This window comes from Eurosta solidaginis, chromosome 2 (genome assembly GCF_040869045.1).
Source record: "Eurosta solidaginis isolate ZX-2024a chromosome 2, ASM4086904v1, whole genome shotgun sequence".
NCBI lineage: Eukaryota > Metazoa > Arthropoda > Insecta > Diptera > Tephritidae > Eurosta > Eurosta solidaginis.
In genome coordinates, this window is record NC_090320.1 from 42,539,521 (window position 1) to 42,560,965 (window position 21,445).

Sequence of the window (21,445 nt, forward strand, 5' to 3'; positions counted from 1 at the left end):
ATGGTATGAGCTACTGGGAGACTGAAGTGACTAAAATTTGTCAATTTCCGATTTACCTCGTTTGTTGAAGACATCCATTTTGAACTAAGGACACCGTCGATCCCATGGAAGACCAGCACGTTTGAAATTTCCTGGAAGACTAACACAGTTTATGTTCCGGAGGAAAATTAGCACAGTTGATTATCTTCGTGGAAGATAACAGTTTCAAAGTGTCTAAATGATCTCAAAAAATTAGAAGTGATCCTGAAACTTTTCCGAACTGATCCTGAAATAATGTCAAACTTAATTCGAAAATTGTTTCAAAATGATCCTTAAAATGGCCCCGAAGCAATCCCAAAATTATATACACATTTCTGAGAATTTTGGCTATGTTGTTATTATTTGGTTGAATTAATCTCAATTGTTTGTCGTTACCGTTATTCTTTGCTCTTGTTGTTGTTATAGTACATTTTGTGTTCTAAGTAGTTGTTACACATCGTTATTTTTGTATCGTTTCTGTCTTTTTTGAAATTCGCGTACTTTTTAAACCTTTCATGAACATGAAATGGTATATAAACTTTGGTCCGATGTTTATAACGTTGAGAAATATAGAAGATAGACTCACCATTAAGTATACCGAATTTATCAGGGCGACGAACTGAGTTGATATAACCATGTCCGTCTGTCCGTCCGTCTGTCTGTTTGAACGCAAACTATTCCCTCAAATTTTGAGATATCTCAATGAAATTTGGCACAAGGATGTATTTTTGTATTATATTATACATTTATTGGATCCGGTAGGATCGGACCACTATAACATATATCTCCCATGGTCAGGTATGTACATCTGTTCACTATATATTTCTTATCTTATACGTCCGATTATTTGGAGATTACGAACGGGATAAGATTATTGTTCAGCCCCATTCACAGCCGAAGACAGTCCCGTCCTTACTTGTTTCCTTTTTAATTTGTTGTTGTGTATTATTTTACTGTTTTTTTGTAGACTTTCTATAGCTGTTGTTTTGTAGGCTCTATTAAATGGTTGCTTACCCCAAATTTTTATTTGAGTTCGGTATATTTGAGCTATTCCATATAATTCCTTGTCAAACTTGTTTTGAAGACAAACCCGTTTATACAGTGTGCCATCTTTAGTGCCATTTTTCGTTCACTATATGTTGGCTGTCTACGCTGTCGGAAAATCAACAAAACGAAATTAATTTGTTGTTGTATTTCATATTGTTAATTTTTACCTATTTTTGTTGTTTTGATACCCTTTTACTGTTCAACGTATTCAAATTCAAACCTTTAGAGGCTTTTTTCGTTCTTATATCACTAAAAGTTCAATCCTTTATCGATCTTTGCTCTTTGCAGAACTTTATGCACTTATCATGCTCTTTAATATCTATCCACTTCATGATACTTAACTAAACTACAAACCACAATTAAGGTGACTCTTATTACGTACAGTCCCACAAGGTACACATATTACTAACGAACCTTATGAAAGATATTAGACACATCATAACAACTTACAGCTAAACAGCTGAACACCTACTACTAGTGAGTTGTTTACTAATAAAATTTCGTACACACCAAATGGAACAAAATTGTATTCCTAGAAAACTGATAAGTCATTCAACATTCAACGCTCGTCAAAGGACCACAATTAACCATATACACACACTGTAATGGCGACGAGTATCAGCAACTATCAGCTGTGATGCCATTTGTGACAGGTCGATATACAGATTGTGTAAAACACGTGTGCTGGCAACCACATAATCAGCAAAAGAGCAACTACACTAGCAATAACACATACGACCACTTAGCAGCAATAACTAAAACCACAAGACCCATTCCACACTCCCACGTACAGCAGGAAAAGGAAAGGGAAAGGTAAGGAAAGGAAAGCAAGGAAAGGAAATGAAAGGAAAGGAAAAGTAAGAAAAGGAAAGGAAAGGATAGAAAAGGAAAGGAAAAGAAAGGAAAGGAAGGCAAGATAAAGAAATAGTAGGAAAAGAAAGGAAAGGAAGGCAAGATAAAGAAATAGTAGGAAAAGAAAGGAAAGGAAAGCAAAAGAAAGGAACGGAAAAGAAATGAAAAGCAAAAAAAGGAAAGGATAAAAAAGAAAAGGAAGAGAAAATAAAGGATAGAAAAGGAGAAGAAGGGAAAGGAAAGGAAAGGAAACGAAAGGAAAGGAAAGGAAAGGAAAGGAACAGAAAGGAAAGGAAAGAAAAGGAAAAGAAACGAAAGGAAATGAAAGGAAAATAAAGGGAAATTTAAGGAAAGGAAAGGAAAGGAAATGAAAGCAAGAATAGGAAATAAAAAGAAAGGAAAGGAAAAGAAACGAAGGGAAAGGATTGAAAAGGAAAGAAAAAAATCAAAGGAATGGAAAGGGAAAGGTAAGGAAAGTAAAGCAAGGAAAGGAAAGGAAAGGAGAGAAAATAAATTAAAAGGAACGTTTGTTATGTTTGTGTTATCGGCGAGCTTTAGCAAGCTTTCGACTTTTTAACGACGAGATATCGTTGTTTTATCGAAAATTTATCGATTTATTATAGAAAAGTGGTAAAGTCGTTATCGATTTTTTTTGGGAAAGTAATCAATTTGTTATCAAAACGCTTTGGATTTGTTTTCTAAAAGTTATCGATTTTCAGTCAAAAAGTTACCGATTTTTTTCTAAACTTTTATGGATTTTAATCGAAAATTTATCAATCTAACTTCGTTAAATTATCGAACAGTTATCGATATCTATCAAAAAGTTTTCGATTTGTTATCGAAAGGTAAATGTTGTGTTATCGGAAAATATCAATTTTTAATAAAAAATGTATCAATTTGATATCGATAAATTATTGTTTTGTAATAGAGAATGTATCGGTTTGTTATTGAAAAATTATCGATTTGTTATCACAAAGTTATCGAGCTCTAATCAAAAAGTTATAAATTTCTTATCGGAGTATTACCACTTTGCTATTGGCATGGTATCGGTTTGTTAACGGCGACTCATCGCTTTGTTGTGAAAAAGATACCGATACAATTTCAATATAAAATTAACGACACATCTGTAACCGGTCGATAACAGGCCGACAAGAAACCAATAAAAAGCTTATGACTTGGCGAAAACAAGTCAATATCAAATATATATGTAAATCAAAGTAATAATTCGCTATCCTGAGTAAGACCATAGTAAAACAATAGCTTGCGGTTATCGGTTGTTAACAATAAGAAGTCAACAAAGCTTTACTCATCAGAACGAAATTATTTGTTTCTGATAAATTTACCTCCGTTGTGGTGGAACACCAGCCCCTGAGCAAAGTCAAGTTAAATTAAAAACATGAGTAATCTAGAATTAAAAACGTATCGAACTTCACGGGTAGTTGGTTCTCTAGCATTTTTTTGTTTTTATCGCAACTCAAGCCTCCATCGTCTGCTCTTTATCATCTTCATGATTATCATCATTATGACTATGTTCTTTGTCATTACTTATGTTCTCTTTACTTTTCCATTATCTTTTATTCTTCTTCTCCTACGCTATTGTTTTTCGTTCCTAATCCCAATCACGTATCGTTATATTGTTTCCCTTTACCCTTTTCTTATTCTTCACCAGACCTGTTGGTCTCTTCATCGCACGATAGTATCGAGATTATTATCATATGTGGTATATCCAAGGCATTGCGATCACCTTGTACTTTTCTATTGCATTAAGTTTTCTAGAGTCCATTTAATTACTCATACACTTGTTTGTTTCTACTATTATTGTTGTTATTATTGTTGTGCTACATTACGCCAACTCAAATTATTTACAAACCGGCAATTATCATAAACTTACCTCCAACTGTGCCAGCCATATGTAGATAATTAATATTTCCGGTACAAAGTTTTGATACATCAAACGAACTAGGGTGTAACAATTAGTATGTGAACAACAGAATTAGCACACATGCGTATCTGCACACACATCTGTGCGCAATACATTGACATATGTATGCATTAACCCAACAAAAACTGGCATAAGCGGTCGTAAGCAATAAGAAATCGGAACTGGTTTCACTCCTGATAAATAAATATTAGAATAAGGTAAAAAGAGTACATCATATGCCTTATAGTAAAGCTTTATTTGAGGTATATTGGAACGATTTTTCGTCATCTCTTGTCAAATTTGGACAAACCGGTTTCGGCGTTGTGCCATCATCAGTGTCGATTTTCGTTCTGATCTGTTGTTGGCGTTTGTCATGTATTTATAGTTCTTAGGTACATGAGCAGGTATTGTCAAAACATACGCAAACATTTGCATATGTGTATGTCCTGTGTATTCATTGAGAACCGATGGTGGTTTTTACTGATCCATTTGTTTAGCTGACTGAGGCTGGTAAAAGTCAGTAATTCTAGTCGTTTGACCTTCTTCAGGTGTCAGAAATTGTGTTTATCTCTTCGTTTATTATTCTGCCGTTTAATATTTTCTGTTTGTAGATTTCCATGTTTTCGAAAACGCTCAGACGTCGACCTTTTCTTTGTATGTGAAGAACCCTGACTGTTTTATTGATGTTTGCTGGGGTACATTCATTTGCCCCCATGTTATTCACTAAGTTGGACTCTGGTATAATGTTTGGAATCCAGGTTTTTTGTTGTAATCTCTCATATGTTTGCTGAACCTTGTTCTTATTTGCCGTCCTGTTTGTCCTATGTAACTGTGTAAGGGATCCTCTGAGTTAGTGTTAATTCTTAATTTTCGCCCTAAATTGTTCGATGTTTGTCCGGTTTGTCTGGATACCAAATTTGACAAGGGACGACGGAAAATCATTCTCATCATCATTTAGCCACCCTGCCAAAAATCAACAAAACAAAATGAATCATTTTATTTTAGGCTTATTTAAGCTAGAAATAAGCCTTATCCCTAAGGTGAAAAAAATATATAAAAATTAATTATTGCCTTAACTTGGCAGGCGCCGCGGTGTGGTGTTGGCGTGCTGGGTCGCCCCGCGGCAGTGATTTAGCAAACACTCCGAAGTATTACTGCTTCTCCGTGAAAACTTATCGTTCGGAGTCGGCTTAAAACATGTAGGTTCCAGCCCACCATTTTGTAGGAAAATCAAAAGTAGCTCGATGCAAATTGGAAGGAGGCTCTGCCATAAACCGCTTCGGAGGTTATTGCGCATTTTATTTATTATTTTAAACTTGAAGGATACATGATAATACTTTCAGGGAAACTCTATTTTATTTTTATTTTTAGTATGGCATACTATTTGTCATGCCACCTCATTCATAAACTTTTTAGTCAGGTTATTATTGTTATAACGCCTTTTGAAATATTGATTTTCACCGGGTTATAAGCACTAGATAAACGGTTCTAATACAACAAATAGTATCTTATACTAAGACCTCATGTAAGCCTTATTTCGTTTGGTTGAGGCTTATGAGCCATAATATGATATAATAATAAAGTTGTTTCACTCGACTTTCGGGCTTATAGTAATTCAGTATGTAAGCCTTATTTATTATGGGCTGCAAGCCGTATGCATAACGTTATCTTTCATATACACCTTACGCCTGATGACAAAAGTACAGCAAAATAAGGATTATTATAAGGAATAAATCATACAACTAATTTTCCTTAAAGAATTAAAACTGATGCCTTAAGCCTTCTGGCCATATGAAATAAGTATTATATAAGGTTCAAACTCTTTTGGTGGGAATTGAAATGTTTAAATGTTTGTATCGATAAATATGTGCACTTTGCACATGCATGTACAGAAAATTAGATCACACGTATTTGTATAGATGAATAGATTATATTAGTTATTGAGGTGATAAGCAACAAAGCGCAAAGCAGTAAACATAAATACACACACAAGTAAAATACGGGTGAATAATTACAAACGGAGCCTTGATGAGTCACATGTAGATATACTAACATACATATGTGCATACAAATACCCATATACGAATTTGCTCATTTGTTACGTATTGAGTAAATAGTTGATAGTTAGCAAATTGTAAATACACAAAACCCTTGTTTATCTTGTTTGCCTTTGACTGCTTCGCCTACATTGCTTCTCCTTCAAACAACAGCAATTTTCGAGCGGATCAACTATACCGCCTGTTGATTGCAGTGTTTGTATTGTTGAAGGATTTTGCTTATTGCTTTTAAAAATTGCTACCCATTTGATTGCAAACCAGTTGCATCTAATTGCTTGAAATGCCATTTTAAAGTTAAAAAAAAACTAAATTACACTGTAATTTACGGTCAAACTGTCAGGCATAAAATGTGCACTTAAATACTCACTTAAATGGTCACAAAAACCGTTTTGATGGTTATTTGCGCATTCAAAACAAATAATGAAATGGAATCATAAAAACAGAAAATTTCAGACTGTGCTTAATATAGAACGCTTTAGTGGTTAATTATATACATCGATTGGGGTCTTAATCGAAGCTCATAACGCAAAAGAAATAGAATTTGTAATCCAACTATTGTCCATCCAGAACGTTGAACTTAAACCACAACGGAGGTAACTTTACCAATCCCAAATAATTTTGGGTTTTTTGAGAAGAGCTTAGTCGGCCTTCATTGCTTTACTATCGGCTTATTATCGAGAGCGAGTTATCATCGTCAATTTATTGGCTTGCTGTCGCTGAGTTATTTCTTCTTATTGATTTTTTCACGGCTTGTTATCAACAGTCAACAGATGTGTCATCGATTTGATATTGAAGTTTTGTCAGTATCTGTTTCAAAACAAGCCAAAGTGTCGTCGATAACAAAAAAAAAATAATAATACGCCGATTACTAATAAATTTTCAATTTCAAATCGAGACTTTTCTGTTAAAAAATCGATATAATAATATGCCAATTACTAATAAATTTTCAATATCAAATCGATAATTTTCTGCTAAAATGTCGATATCTTTTCAATAATAAATCGAAAATTTTTGGCAAATATAACGTTTTGATAAACAATCAATATTATAAACAATCGATAACTTTTCTATAACGTATCGATACCTATTAAATAACAAATCGAAAACTTTCCGAGAGCAAATCGACAACACCGGCATAATAAAATCGTAAAACTCCGATAGTAAATAGGTAACTTTCCGATAACAAATCGATAACTTTTTGTAGATATGTCGATAACTTTTCGAAAAATAATCGATACCTTAGCGATAGTGATTCGACAATTTATTAAAATTTTACGATAACAAACCGACGACTCTTCTACAAAATATAGATCATCATCGTTGCGAATAGCAAATATATACCACTTCGGAAATAAATCTATAACTCGTCCTTATCTCCGAGATAACAAAACTATAAACTATTGGTAGCAATTCGGTAGCTCATCGATAAGTTTTGGGAGCTCGTCCTACGTACTTTGATAATAAATTCATAACGCGCTGACTGGTTCGGTTTTGGCTTCGAATTTGATTTCTTATTCTTCCTTTCCCCTACTTTTCTATTTACCCTTCTTTTACCTTCTTTCAATTTTATTGTCATTCCTTTCCCTTCCCTTGCCTTCTCTTTAATTCCCCTCCCTTCCCTTATCTGCCCTTTCCTTCCCTTTCTTTCCCTGTTTTCTTCTCTTTACTTGACTTTATTTTCCTTGCATTGCCTCGATTTCACTCTGATTTCGCCGATATCAAATAATATCAAATAGTGAGGTTATAGCGAGAACAAAAAAAATTAATAATTGTAAGGCGCATTAACCTCCGAAGTGATTTTAGGACGAGCTTCTCTTCCGATTTTCTCGTGCTTCTTTTAATTTTGCCTACAATTTGGCGGGAGGGGACTAAGTTTGCACTAAGAGCTTTTGATGGCAGAAATACACTTGGAGTGCTTGCCAAACACTGCCGAGGGGCGACCCCGCTTATAAAAATATTCTTCTAACTGCAAAAACTTCTTTCTAAAATTTTGATGTTTCTTTGCCTAGGGCGTGAACCCTACGCAAAGAAATATAACGAGAAATAATAGTAAAGATGACTCAAGGATGAATAGCCATTTCGTAAAATCTTTCCATCAATCTTTGTCTATAATTGCTTTTTACATTTAAATTGAAATGTTGCTGACCAATGGTTTATATTGTTGTTGTTGTAATAGAGAAAATACTCCATGAAGGGGGATGTGGGCAGTACTTTGCCGGTTTGGATCCGGTACGATCTAATACTGGCACCTGGTACCTGCACGACAAGGGAAACATTTTTTCGATCCCTTCAATCTCTTTGAATTTTCGTCGCCTGCCTTCACAAGCAATGCGAACGTCGGAGTACTCTATGCCCTTCATGCGCTGAGGTACTGTTTGATTATCTCAAAGTCAGTTGTATTTATTAACCGCTGCCCGGAATTCCGTCTCATTTTGTAAAGTGAAGCGACCAGAAAACTTTCCAAACAAATAATTGTTGCTCGTAACCTGATGAAGATAACTCTAGGGCTCTAAAGGGTCTACTTACTATCTAACTCTTATGGCTATATGTGTGAAAAGGCGTACGTTGAAACTCCGGAGGATTAAGACCAGTTCCTACTACTGGTAGGTATCAGGCATTCACCCCTAAAAGCAAAAAAACGTCGGTTCTAAGGAAATAATTTCTAATACAGATCTTCAATTAAGGAGGGAGTACTAATCTAGAGAGGGACATATTTTACCAAAAAACGTGTTAACACCAGCAGGCGGGGAGTAGAATAGCGAATATATATATGTGCGATTTATTTGTTAGTACGGCACGTAACCGCCTTGAAATATAAACAATTGCTGACGATAGTGAGGAACACTTTAAGTGCAGCACTCAATGGCAAGCTCAGACTTCGCATGATACAGAAAAGATTGAATGGTCTCTTTGGGGAATTGTTAAGTGAAACAAAATGGGAATCCCCAAAAAAAAATGTTTCAAAGGTGTGAGACGACTTGGTTTAGCCAGGAATCGACATGTTTGCTCAAAAGATGAATGGGACCCGCCATAAAGCTTTTAAGGGTTCAAACCCATATGCATAGTGATAACTACGTAGTATAGAAGTATCAATGAAAAGCATATTGTCTAGGGTGAACTGAGGACCTATGGTAGAATGTTTGGCGCACTAAAGATATATGGTGATCAAGAGGACATAATCGAGAGAAACCAGTTCTTGAGTAATCTGGTCGACAATCTATAGATTAACTTTGATATTCATACTGCGTCCCTGGCCAACCTTAGTTGTTGGGTACCACCGCGATTTCCCTCCATTTTGCTGATCACAAATCTAGCCCATAACTCAACTGAACCATCCGTCGCATACTGTTAAGCCAGACTTTCACGCGCTCTTGCACCCCACTCTATTGCCTACTTTACTTAATAATAGAGAGCGTCCTCCTTCCAGGATTTGAAGCTCGTAGAAAATTTAGTCTGTATGATTGCTGGACAGTTCTCCTAGTGAGATCCCACCTATTATTAATGCGCCTAAACTATGAGTAGGACTCACTGGTTCGAAATTGCTTTTAAGTATGTATCCAAGCACAGAATCAGATGTTCTTTGTATATTTCGAAAACATCTCTGCTTCGTTTATATTTATAAATAAAATCCGCAAGTTTTAGGTCACAAATGTAAAATAAATCTTAATATAAATGCAAAATCGATTAAACTCATTTCTTTTTATGTACTCACCAAAAACGCAACAGCAAAACACCAACGTATACAAAGTTATAAATATAATGCGCACATCTGTACGATCAAAAATATATTCGCCATTTCTATCTTCCAACAAAATATCGCTGTCATTCGAAAAAATATCACTTCTGCCCACATTGGCAGCCACATGAAGTCCATTAAATGCACCACGACTACCATCATCAACCTGAATGTTGTTTGATTCATAACTGCTATTACCAATATTGACACTCGAATTGTATGTTTTGCTATCCCAAAAATCGTTGGTGGGCGTTGAAGAGAAGGTTGTTTTTGTTAAATCTACTGAACTCGGCGCGCTGCTTATACTTTCGCGGAGCGTAGCTGCAACTGTGGTGGCATTACAAAGCGCCAACATTATGGAATTTAATGTGATGGAAGTCAACGCGCCAAAATTGAGTGATGGCCATCCTGTTGTGCTGGTTTTCGTTGTGCTATTTTTAGACTGCGTAAACATTTTGGATGTTTTTATTTCCGCTGGAGAATTAGAGCGCTTAAAATTCCGTTGATTTTCGTGAGTTTTCGCTTTTCGTTTTCTGTGTGCAGCAGCACCATCCTCAACGCTGAGTGCAAGCGAGCTATTAGTGCTATGAGTGCTATTTGGTTTTCGCACACCGGATGAAGTTTGGCAAGCTGCCGCAGCAGCTGATTGAGTTTGAAGATTTTTTGGTTGTGTTGGCGTCAGCTTATACTCTACAACTGTTGGCTTAATTGTACTTGCTGCTGCAACAACAGACCCACTAACCACTTGGGACAACAATAGCGCGCTTGCTCTTGCTGATAATACATGCATTGCTGTTGTGTTAATGTCGCTGGTGGTTTGTATTGTGTTAGGTGGCGACACACGCAAATGTGTTTCAGGAAATTCGCTATTATCATTGCGCAGCCCCTCGTTATGTTGTTTAATGTAGCTGTTATAGTCACCAGCGCGATATGTAGCATTGTTTTCGTTGTATGTGCGCCTGTTTAAGGCATCACTCATTTTTTCAAATACAGCTTTTGTTTTTGTCGGTCTTTTTCCTGGCAGCGCTTGCTGTATGCTATTGACATCATTCATCTCTCTATTTAAGCTCTTTGCATTCAGATCTTGTCTGCTCACCTTAATCCTTTTGCCATAGGATATGTTTAAGTTTGTATGGTTGTTGTTGTCTTCATCATGTCGTTGCTCATTTTGTTGATTAAAATTTCCCAGGATTGCGTGCCATAAATGTTTGTCATCAACGCCAACAGCAATGCGCTCATTGTGATTATCTTGATTGTTTAATTTCATTCTCGGTGTTGGCACTGAATTGAGTGTTGTTGTTTCTGCTGTATTTGTTGCTGCCACTGCTTTGTGTTTTGTTGTTGTTGTTTCCGCTGTTGCTTTTACTATCGTTGTTGTCCTTGCCGCTTTGGGGCTCAGAATATTTCCCACAAGCATCTTTGAGTTTGTGGCTTTAAACATTTGCTCTTTCACATTACGACATTTGGATTTGTGCGCGTTTTTGTTGTTTTCTATTTTTCTGTAAATAAAAAAACGTAATTTTAAATTAAAACCATGTTAAGTACAATTTTAATTATAAAATTACATGGCATAGGTGTTTATAAAAATAGAAAAAAAAAATGTTATCCTCAAGAAACAAGCTCAGCACCAACGTTGGGCGCGAACGCATGTAAATGTATATAGTCGTTTAGGGTGCTTTTTTATTTTAACCTGTCTCAGAGCGTAGTTTTGAAATCACACGATAACCAAGCTCTAATGAAGCTTACCGAGATTTTTAAGCAAGCAAACAAGTTTTTTGTAGCGTAAAAGTAGCTAATTCTATTCTAAAATGTATATCAGTTCAAGTCATATTAGCGTTTACCTCTAACTGTCAAGCAAAATTCCGCCTGTGGGTGAGGGGTCACAGAATATGCACGAGGTAGGTATACCTGTCGTAAAAGACGAACAAAATGCTTAAAGGCTATCCAGTCCTGAGTGGAGCTAACTCCAAAGTGAGCAATCACCAGACGTGTGTCACTTGGGAAACTCTATCACGACCGCTAAAAACTGTACCACAGATAGCAGGAAAAGCCAGTCATGACCTGTATATAACGTATCGCTTGGTGCTTGTATACATATCTCAACTACTGTCCTTGGGTTCGGCACCCATGTGGCAGACTAGTGGTGGCTGTGATTTCATATCGCATGGTTGTTCTTTCTTTATGTGAATGCGAGCTGAATTTAACAATGAAGCATTGTCTTCGGAGTAACGGTGTCTATTCAGCTTTCGCGGTTGACAATAAAGCATTCCTTCGTAGTAATGTGGTCTTTTTCGTTGGAAAGTTGGTAATCAAATTTGGTTCGCCTTCAATGGTAAAGCGGCTTCTTTGCCTATTCTAACCTGAGCATAAAGCTTTCAAATATTACTCTGCGGAAGGTCGAAGAAAAGGTTAAGAACATCCCTAAATTGGCCTGATATCTTTGCCAATCCCAGCTTGACTGATAGCTTGGTGTGTTATAAACTTGTTATTGATACAAAAACTATTGTTGAGTTATAGATTGTTTTATTGAAGAATTGTCGATACTTTTCCTAGAAGTTAGCGATTTTTCATCAAAAATGTATGTTATCGACTGTTTATAGAATAGCTATCGGTATTATATTTAAAAGCTAAATATTTGTTATCGATTTGTAATCGGCGTGTCATCGAGGGCTTATCGGTTTGTTTTGTGAAAGCTACAAGCAAAATTTCAATATAAGTCGTAGCGCAACCCGTCGATAACAAGCCGGTTGGAAACCAATAAGAAGCCGATGACATAGCGATAACAGGCCGATAACAAACCGATTATTGAATGATAATCAAATGTTATTGCTCATAAATATTTTCCTATAAAATCTGAAATTTTATAGCATTTGTGATATTTTTCTAATTTTATGATTGTTTCTAAATTTTATTACGATGAAATTTCTACGATTTTGTCACGATTGCAAACCGATGTTAAGGCAGGAAAAGGCAGGTAAGCTAAAGAAAAGAAAGGAAAGAAAAAAAGAGTAAGGGGAGTGGGAGGAAAAGTAGAATTGAAAACCGAAGCCGAAACCGAAAACGGACGGCATGTTATCAATTTTTTATTGAAGTGTTAACGGTTCGTTCTTGATGAGTTACCGGTCTGGATCGACGGGATATTGTCGAGCTATACATGCCTTATTTATAGGTTTGTTGTTGACGAGGTATAGACGATTTATTGATTTTTAGTCGACGTGTTGCAAACTTGCTATCAATAACAAAAGTTATCGTCTAGTTACGGATTTTCTATCTAAAAGTTATCGATTAATTACCAAAAATATATCCGTTTGTTTTCGAAAAGTCATCGATTTATTACCTAAAAGCTTTCTATAATCCATCCAAAAGTTATAGAAAATCTGTTTTAAAAATATCGATTTATTATCAAAAAATTACCGACTAGTCATCGTATAGTTATCGGTATGTATTCTTAAAGCTATCGATTTGTTATCCAAAAAAGTATCGATTTATTATAGGCGTGTCATCAACGACTCGTTAAAGTCGATGACACATCGACCACGTTTACACATACATTAATCTACAATAAATCGTTAATAGATAATCTACTCGTTTACTTATGTTCCATCCCTGGGAACTAGATGGTTTTCAGACAAGTTTTCACATTTCTCTTTAAATTTGTGCTTCCAGTTAGAGATTACATGCTAGAGGTGGAAGTTTTTCTATGAAAAAAAAATGCATCTCTAAAATTTTCTCATAATAAACCAATTATCAAGAGGAACAATTTATATGGGAAATTTACGTATATGTGACCTGGAATCATGAAACGACCCTATTGTGCGAAAACAAGTTTTCGACAACGCTTTTAAAGTTTTTGTTTAGCTTGACTCTGTGTAGCGGCCGGCCGTTGTGAACGAATTTTGTAATTAAAATTTAAGTAAATTCCCGATAAGCTACAAGTTTGAAACTTGGAATATAGTTGAGAACCCGATGACAATGCAATAATAAGAAAAAAATCTCGGATAGGTGGCGCATGGATCGAAGTATTTCAAAAAATAGTATTTGTGGTCCGATTTGGCTTTAAATTTGTGAAATTAAGAAAGATAGCAAAAGCGTTAAATTTCCTATAAAAATCACTCAAAAGGTGAACAACGAGATTTTCGCACAATAGGGTCGTTTCATGATTCCAGGTCACATATAATTAACGATTAGGAGTAAAGTAAACTAGGAGCATATGTAAACTAGATCTAACCCTCTGATAGCAAACCGATTAGCATTCAATAAGAAGCCGATGACTCGGCGATAACAAGCCGATAAAGAACCGATAATCATATCAAAATTGGTAACGTTTAACAAGACAGTTCACCACCTAATTTTTATCAAAAATTATCAAAGGTAGTGCAAAGAGACGCGTCCCGACCTCCGTTTTTAGAATCCGGAAGCGAAAATTAAAATCTCTTTTCTGCCAAAAGATATAAGCAAAAAATCGGTTCAAATTTGCATGTGGTTGTGGTTTTTTGCCAGATTTGTTTTACACACATACACTAGTGCAGAAAGGTGTTCTGCGCGCATTTAGTGTTGATCCCCAAACCGGTGTCGGACCCACCCAGGTTAATTTTTTATAAGCGCGGCCGAAGGCCGCCATCGCAGAAAAGTGTTCTATGCAAAAAAACTATGGATCGGGCCCCATATTTCGGACCCTCTAGGGGTCATTCTACGGTTTTTTGTAAATAACTTTTGACAGAAATAAAATTTTTTATTTCTGCTTTCGGATTCTTAAAACAGAGGTCGAGACGCGTCTTTTGATACCAACTTTGATAAAAATTAGGTGGTGTACCGTCTTGTAAAACGTTACCTGAAAATCAAAAGTGGGCTGCTAGAAGTTATTGCTCCTCAATATTTTCCTATGCAATATGAAATTGTATAGCATTTGTGATATTTTTAGGTCCCCATTTTCTATTACGAAACGAACTTACGTTTCGCCTCAGACCCGAATCGCTAATGTATTTGCACTATGTTAAACGATGGCAAATATCATTTGGCACTTGCTTTCGCCTTCCTGTTTGAAATTAAGTAAGAAACATAAAGGCCGAACGAAAATGATAGAGAATACCATTGCTAGAAGAAATCGTTTGAAGACCAATCGTTCGTCTGAGCTATCGTTCGCAATACAGAATGAAGCCCTTAGTTTTAAATTTCATTACGATGAAATCTTAACGATTTAAACTGTCACTTTTTTTCGCTTCTTAGCCGACGTTGCAAATTTCCGTTGACACATGAAATAGTTTTGTAGATATGTGTGACTTTTCAACCGGCTTGCATTTAATTTTCCGGAAACTGTTTGTTTGCATTCATTTCCTTGTTATTCAGTTCGCTGCTGTCACATTTTTACATACAATTTAAGAGGTTTTTTCATTTGCTTACGTGCTGTGAAGCTTCCTCACCTAAGGAAGTTGTCACATAAAAATGTTTCCATTTGTCTTCTACGTTGCCATATTGTATTTAAACCGACCGTTTTACGCATTTACCCATTAACCTTCATTTTTTCTTAGCTCTCACATCACATTTTTGTATCATCCTTCTCTTGTTCAAACTATTAAAAATACGCTTACGTCTTAGTTTAGTCATCATCATCTTACTAACTTTTCGTCTACTCAAATTGCAATTTCGCTTCAAGCAGTCGTCTGTAACTTTTGGTCCTTTTAACTGCTCGAGAGCTTGAAAATACTTCTCTACTTCGTTGCTTCTTAATTTTCTAAAGTGGTCATTCATTCTTTACCCTTCCACGCGACATACTGCAAATGCTGCAATTATTTTGTTTTTGACTGTCTTCACTGTCAGCAGAATAGATTTTCAATTTTGTCTTGAGTTTCGCTTGACTTGTCATCACGTTTGGGTTACTTTAATTTGTCTTATTGTCTTCCGTCTACTCTAGGGCTCTCTGCATATATTTGTATTTTTATACTCAGTTGAGCAGAGCTCACAGAGTATATTAAGTTTGATTGGATAACGGTTGGTTGTACATATATAAAGGAATCGAGATAGATATAGACTTCCATATATCAAAATAATCAGGATCGAAAAAAAATTTGATTGAGCCATGTCCGTCCGTCCGTCCGTCCGTCCGTCCGTTAACACGATAACTTGAGTAAATTTTGAGGTATCTTGATGAAATTTGGTATGTAGATTCCTGAGCACTCATCTCAGATCGCTATTTAAAATGAACGATATCGGACTATAACCACGCCCACTTTTTCGATATCGAAAATTTCGAAAAACCGAAAAAGTGCGATAATTCATTACAAAAGACAGATAAAGCGACGAAACTTGGTAGATGAGTTGAACTTATGACGCAGAATAGAAAACTAGTAAAATTTTGGACAATGGGCGTGGCACCGCCCACTTTTAAAAGAAGGTAATTTAGAAGTTTTGCAAGCTGTAATTTGGCAGTCGTTGAAGATATAATAATGAACTTTGGCAGGAACGTTACTGCTATTACTGTATGTGCGCTCAATAAAAATTAGCAAAATCGGAGAAGGACCACGCCTACTTTTAAAAAAAAAAATTTTTTTAAAGTAAAATTTTAACAAAAAATTTAATATCTTTACAGTATATAAGTAAATTATGTCAACATTCAACTCCAGTAATGATATGGTGCAACAAAATACAAAAATAAAAGAAAATTTCAAAATGGGCGTGGCTCCGCCCTTTTTCATTTAATTTGTCTAGGATACTTTTAACGCCATAATTCGAACAAAAACTAACCAATCCTTTTGAAATTTGGTATGGGCATAGATTTTATAACGTTAACTGTTTTCTGTGAAAATGGGCGAAATCGGTTGATGCCACGCCCAGTTTTTATACACAGTCTTCCGTCTGTCCCTCCGCATGGCCGTTAACACGATAACTTGAGCAAAAATCGGCATATCTTTAATGAACTTAGTTCACGTGCTTACTTGAACTCACTTTATCTTGGTATGAAAAATGAACGAAATCCGACTATGACCACGCCCACTTTTTCGATATCGAAAATTACGAAAAATGAAAAAATGCCATAATTTTATACCAAATACGAAAAAAGGGATGAAACATGGTAAGGTAATTGGATTGTTTTATTGACGCGAAATATAACTTTAGAAAAAACTTTATAAAATGGTTGTGACACCTACCATATTAAGTGAAGAAAATTAAAATAGTTCTGCAGGGCGAAATAAAAAACCCTTAAAATCTTGGCAGGTACTACATATATAAATAAATTAGCGGTATCCAACAGATGATGTTCTGGGTCACCCTGGTCCACATTTTGGTCGATATCTGGAAAATGCCTTCACATATACAACTACCACCACTCACTTTTAAAACCCTCAATAATACCTTTAATTTGATACCCATATCGTACAAACTTATTCTAGAGTCACCCCTGGTCCACCTTTATGGCGATATCTCGAAAAGGCGACCACCTATACAACAACCACCACTCCCTTTTAAAACCTTCATTAATACCTTTAATTTGATACCCATATCGTACAAACACATTCTAGAGTCACCCCTGGTTCACCTCTTTGGCGATATTTCGAAACGGCATCCACCTATAGAACTAAGGCCAACTCCCTTTTAAAATACTCATTAACACCATTCGTTTGATGCCCATATTGAACAAACAAATTCTAGGGTCACCCCTGGTCCACCTTTATAGCGATATCTCGAAACGGCGTCCACCTATGGAACTAAGGATTACTCCCTTTTAAAATACTCATTAACACCTTTCATTTGATACCCATATCGTACAAACGCATTCTAGAGTCACCCCTGGTCCACCTTTATGGCGATATCTCGAAAAGGCGACCACCTATACGACAACCACCACTCCCTTTTAAAACCTTCATTAATACCTTTAATTTGATACCCATATCGTACAAACACATTCTAGAGTCACCCCTGGTCCACCTTTATAGCGATATCTCGAAACGGCGTCCACCTATGGAACTAAGGATTACTCCCTTTTAAAATACTCATTAACACCTTTCATTTGATACCCATATCGTACAAACGCATTCTAGAGTCAACCCTGATCCACCTTTATGGCTATATCCCTAAATGGCGTCCACCTATAGAACTATGGCCCACTCCCTCATAAAATACTCTTTAATGCCTTTCATTTGATATACATGTCATACAAACATATTCCAGGTTTTCCCTCGGTTCATTTTCCTACATGGTTATTTTCCCTTATGTTGTCACCATAGCTCTCAACTGAGTATGTAATGTTCGGTTACACCCGAACTTAACCTTCCTTACTTGTTTATGTATGCTCTGAAATCGTAATGCAATTGTTTCAGGCATTTGGGCAGTTGAATAAATTTATCTTATTTAAATTATTATTGTTGAAATTGGCAAAGTTGGCGCTTTTGAAGCTGAACAATTTTGAGTAATTTCAGCGAGTTCAGATAGACGTATGAAGTTTAGGATCGTCCTTATAGATCAAATACACGATTTTTTCTTGTCACAACACTTCATCTGTAAATATGAAAATTCTTCTTATTTTGCACATACTGCTAACGTTCGAATCGCTGAAATGTCGAATAATAACTAAACATTCAGGATTGCAAAATGGTCTCTATTTAGGCTACTTTGGGAGTAGTACTTCACAATTACAATCATGCTTCACTAATAGCAATTACAATTATATTACAAATATACTTCACTAACGGATTCGTTATCGCTTGCACCGCCCTGCTTTTGTACTCTCAGTTAGCCACGTTCACCTATTTCTCCTAAGGTCTAGACTTTTCACGAACATGTCTTCTGGAACAGTTGTATTTCATACTTGGTTATTTAGCTATATACATATATATCTGTAGTTTATGTTTTTTTCTTCTAGCTATATGCGCATGTATGTGTGAGTAACAGCTTATGCTCTTATCTGCTGACTACATATGTGTATGTGAAATAATCTCTTTGCTTCGGGCTGCTGATTATGTGTGTGGAATATTATTCGTTGCCTTGTACATAAGTGTGGCTGTTTGCTTTTAAGTGTACATGTACATAAGTGCGACGCTTGCTTTTTTTGCTGTTGTGATTACTGGTGCTTTGTTTTATTTTTTTACTATATTGTTAACTTACTATCTTAATTGGCGCTTAACCGTTTGAACGGGTTTGACCACCCAACAAGGCGCACTAGTCGCTTCTTTTCTGAGTAAACTGCCGCCAATCCATCACACCAAGTTAATTTAAATCGTTTTCCATCTGTGCCTTACAGCGGAGAGAATGGCGCCTTCTTTCTTTGCTTCCATAGGCGGGTTTCGATAAAAGTACTTCCTTGGCCGGAGCGCCATCTTTCATTCGCGTAACATAGCCTAGACAGCGTAGCAGCTGCTTTTTAATTTCCTGGACTATGTTGATATCTGCGTAAAGCTCGTACAGCTTATGACTGAATCTTCTTTGGTAGTTGCCATCATCAACACGTAGAGGTCCGTAAATCATTCGAAGAACTTTTCATTTGATGTTGTCATGGTCCATGCTTCTGCATCAAATACCAGGACGGGTACGATAAGCATGATTTTCCTTTGCTGAGAGAAAACCAAAGTCAGACATAGCGGCATATAGACAGCTCCTTTTCGGATCGATTCTTTTTTCGCGGGTTTTTTCCAAGACTTGACGCATTGTGAAAATCTGGTCGATGGTAGACTTTCCAGGTCTGCAGCCGCACTTATAAGGTCCAAACAGCCGATCCACGATGGGCTTCAATCTTTCGCACATCACACTTGACAGGACCTTATATGCTATATTAAGAAGGCTGATTCCGCGATAGTTGGTGCAGTTTGCAGTATCCTCTTTCTTGTGTACTGGGTAAAGGACACTTATATTCCAATGGTCGTTCGACCACATTTTGCGAAGAAGCTGATGCATGCGCTTTACCAACTCCTCGCCGCCGTATGTGAATAGCTCCGCAAGCAATCCATCAGCACCCGCGACCTCGTTGTGTTTTCAACCCGGTTATTGCTCTTCTGACTTGGTTATAAACGGGTGAGAGGACTTTTATTCCATCATCATCGATTGCGGGATCGGGTTCGTCATCCCTGTGCGGTAATTCGCTGTCTTCTTTTAGGAGAGCAGAGAAGTGTTCCCTCCGTAATCTAAGTACTCTCTGGACATCGGTTACAAGCTCGACGTTTTCGTTTTTACAAAAGCTTGCACAGGACTTAAAACCTTCCGTCTGTCGTCGAATTTTTTGGTAAAATTTTCAGTCGTTATTCCTAGTTCCTAGCAGCTCAATCTTCTCACAATCACGCCTTACTGCTTTTGCGTTTTCTTCTTGAAAAGGCGCCTTGCTGTTCTTTTTAACTCGCGGTACCGTTCACACACTCCCCTTGTCGCGTTTGTTTTAACGTAGCTCTGTAAGTAGCATCCGTATTCTCGTTTACAACGTGGCAGTCTTCATCGTACCAGTTGTGTTTTTTCCTCCCCGGTAGTACAAAGTATTTAAGAGATATTCTCCCACTCTCAGAGAGCAGGTTTGAGAGTCGAGTTTCGGAATCATTGGCAGCTGTTGAAATTGCAACCTTTTTGAAGCGTATTTTTGCTGCGACAAGATAGTGATTTGAGTCGCTCTTAGGCCCTTGAATCGTACGTACGTACGTCTTAAAAACTTGCATCATGCCGTGGCCGATCTGGTTACAACAATTTTGATGAGGGGACAGTCACGTAGCTTGTTATAAAGACCATGGTGTGTACAACGGAGAAATCGATTAGCCGCAGTACATTAGAGGAGGTTTCCCGTGGAAGCTGAACTTTCCGACCGTGGGGCCAAGGCATGATTCATGGGCGAAGATGAATGAGATATTAAAAAAAATGATTTGATGCTGACAGCGACAAACGTTGGGCCACATGCGTGAATGACAAAACCGGGTGACGAGTCTCTCTCCTACCACGAATTCAACTCCGAGACTGCGCTTATTTGCTTGGCCACTACCGTAAATGTCATAATTTTTGAATTTCTTTCTTCGTTCGCATTTCGCTCCCCAAAAATAAAATTATTTTAATTTCGCTTTTTAATACATTCACAATACGTTTAGAACTGCTGCTCAACGGCCCATTTGACACGGGCAAGAGTTTATTTTGGTATGTTAAAATTTGCTCAAAAGACTTATAAATATTTCTATCGATTTATTTTGCATTTTTGTTTTACCTTCGTCTTATCAAGTTTACACCGTAGTATCTATTATTTGCAATGGTGTGGGGCGTATACGTAACTAGCCAACTTTAGGGTTTTGTTGGCTGTACATTTACAAATTGTATGTGAACTCATATTTTCAAACAATTCAGATTCGAGCATAAACCAATTTGCATTCTAACTTTTAGGTCTTTTTATTTTTCTGATTTCACTTTTTTAGTTTGCCTTGGCAATGTGGTTTATGAATACGTGGAGAGAGCGTACCTTTGGTTTTTTGTGTTCATGGAAAAAGGTCAAACAAAGTATTGCAGATTAGCAATTTTCAAATTTTGTATTGCGTTTTGCTTTTAATATTTTTATAGTTAGAAGTACACAAATGTGAGACGGAGAAATCCAATACCCTTTTTTGCTAATCTCTCTTGTATGCATTTAAGGATTGGCATACGGAAGTTTTTAGTGGTCAAAGGTCCTACTTTAATAGTTTATTTATCCTTTTTTTTATAAATTATTTCCATTTAATTTTCAAAAATATCCATCCCATATAATTATACTCCTGTTCTCAAATCAATTAAAGTGCAATTATTCAAATATACAAAAGTCCATTAGCTGTCTTATGCTGGCAACCGTTTATGTTATAAAAACGTTACTAAATACATATTAGTAAC

At 36.5% G+C, this 21,445-nt stretch overlaps 1 protein-coding gene across 14 annotated transcripts in view; it reads right to left on the bottom strand.

Moving 5' to 3' along the window:
* LOC137239611 (uncharacterized) overlaps positions 1-21,445 on the bottom strand; it is a 667,247-nt gene that overhangs the window by 356,602 nt on the left and 289,200 nt on the right. For all 14 annotated transcript variants that reach the window (XM_067765110.1, XM_067765109.1, XM_067765121.1 and 11 more), the window contains one exon: positions 9,608-11,130. In XM_067765110.1, coding sequence (XP_067621211.1) covers positions 9,608-11,130 — 1,523 coding nt within the window. The remainder of the gene's footprint in view (positions 1-9,607; positions 11,131-21,445) is intronic.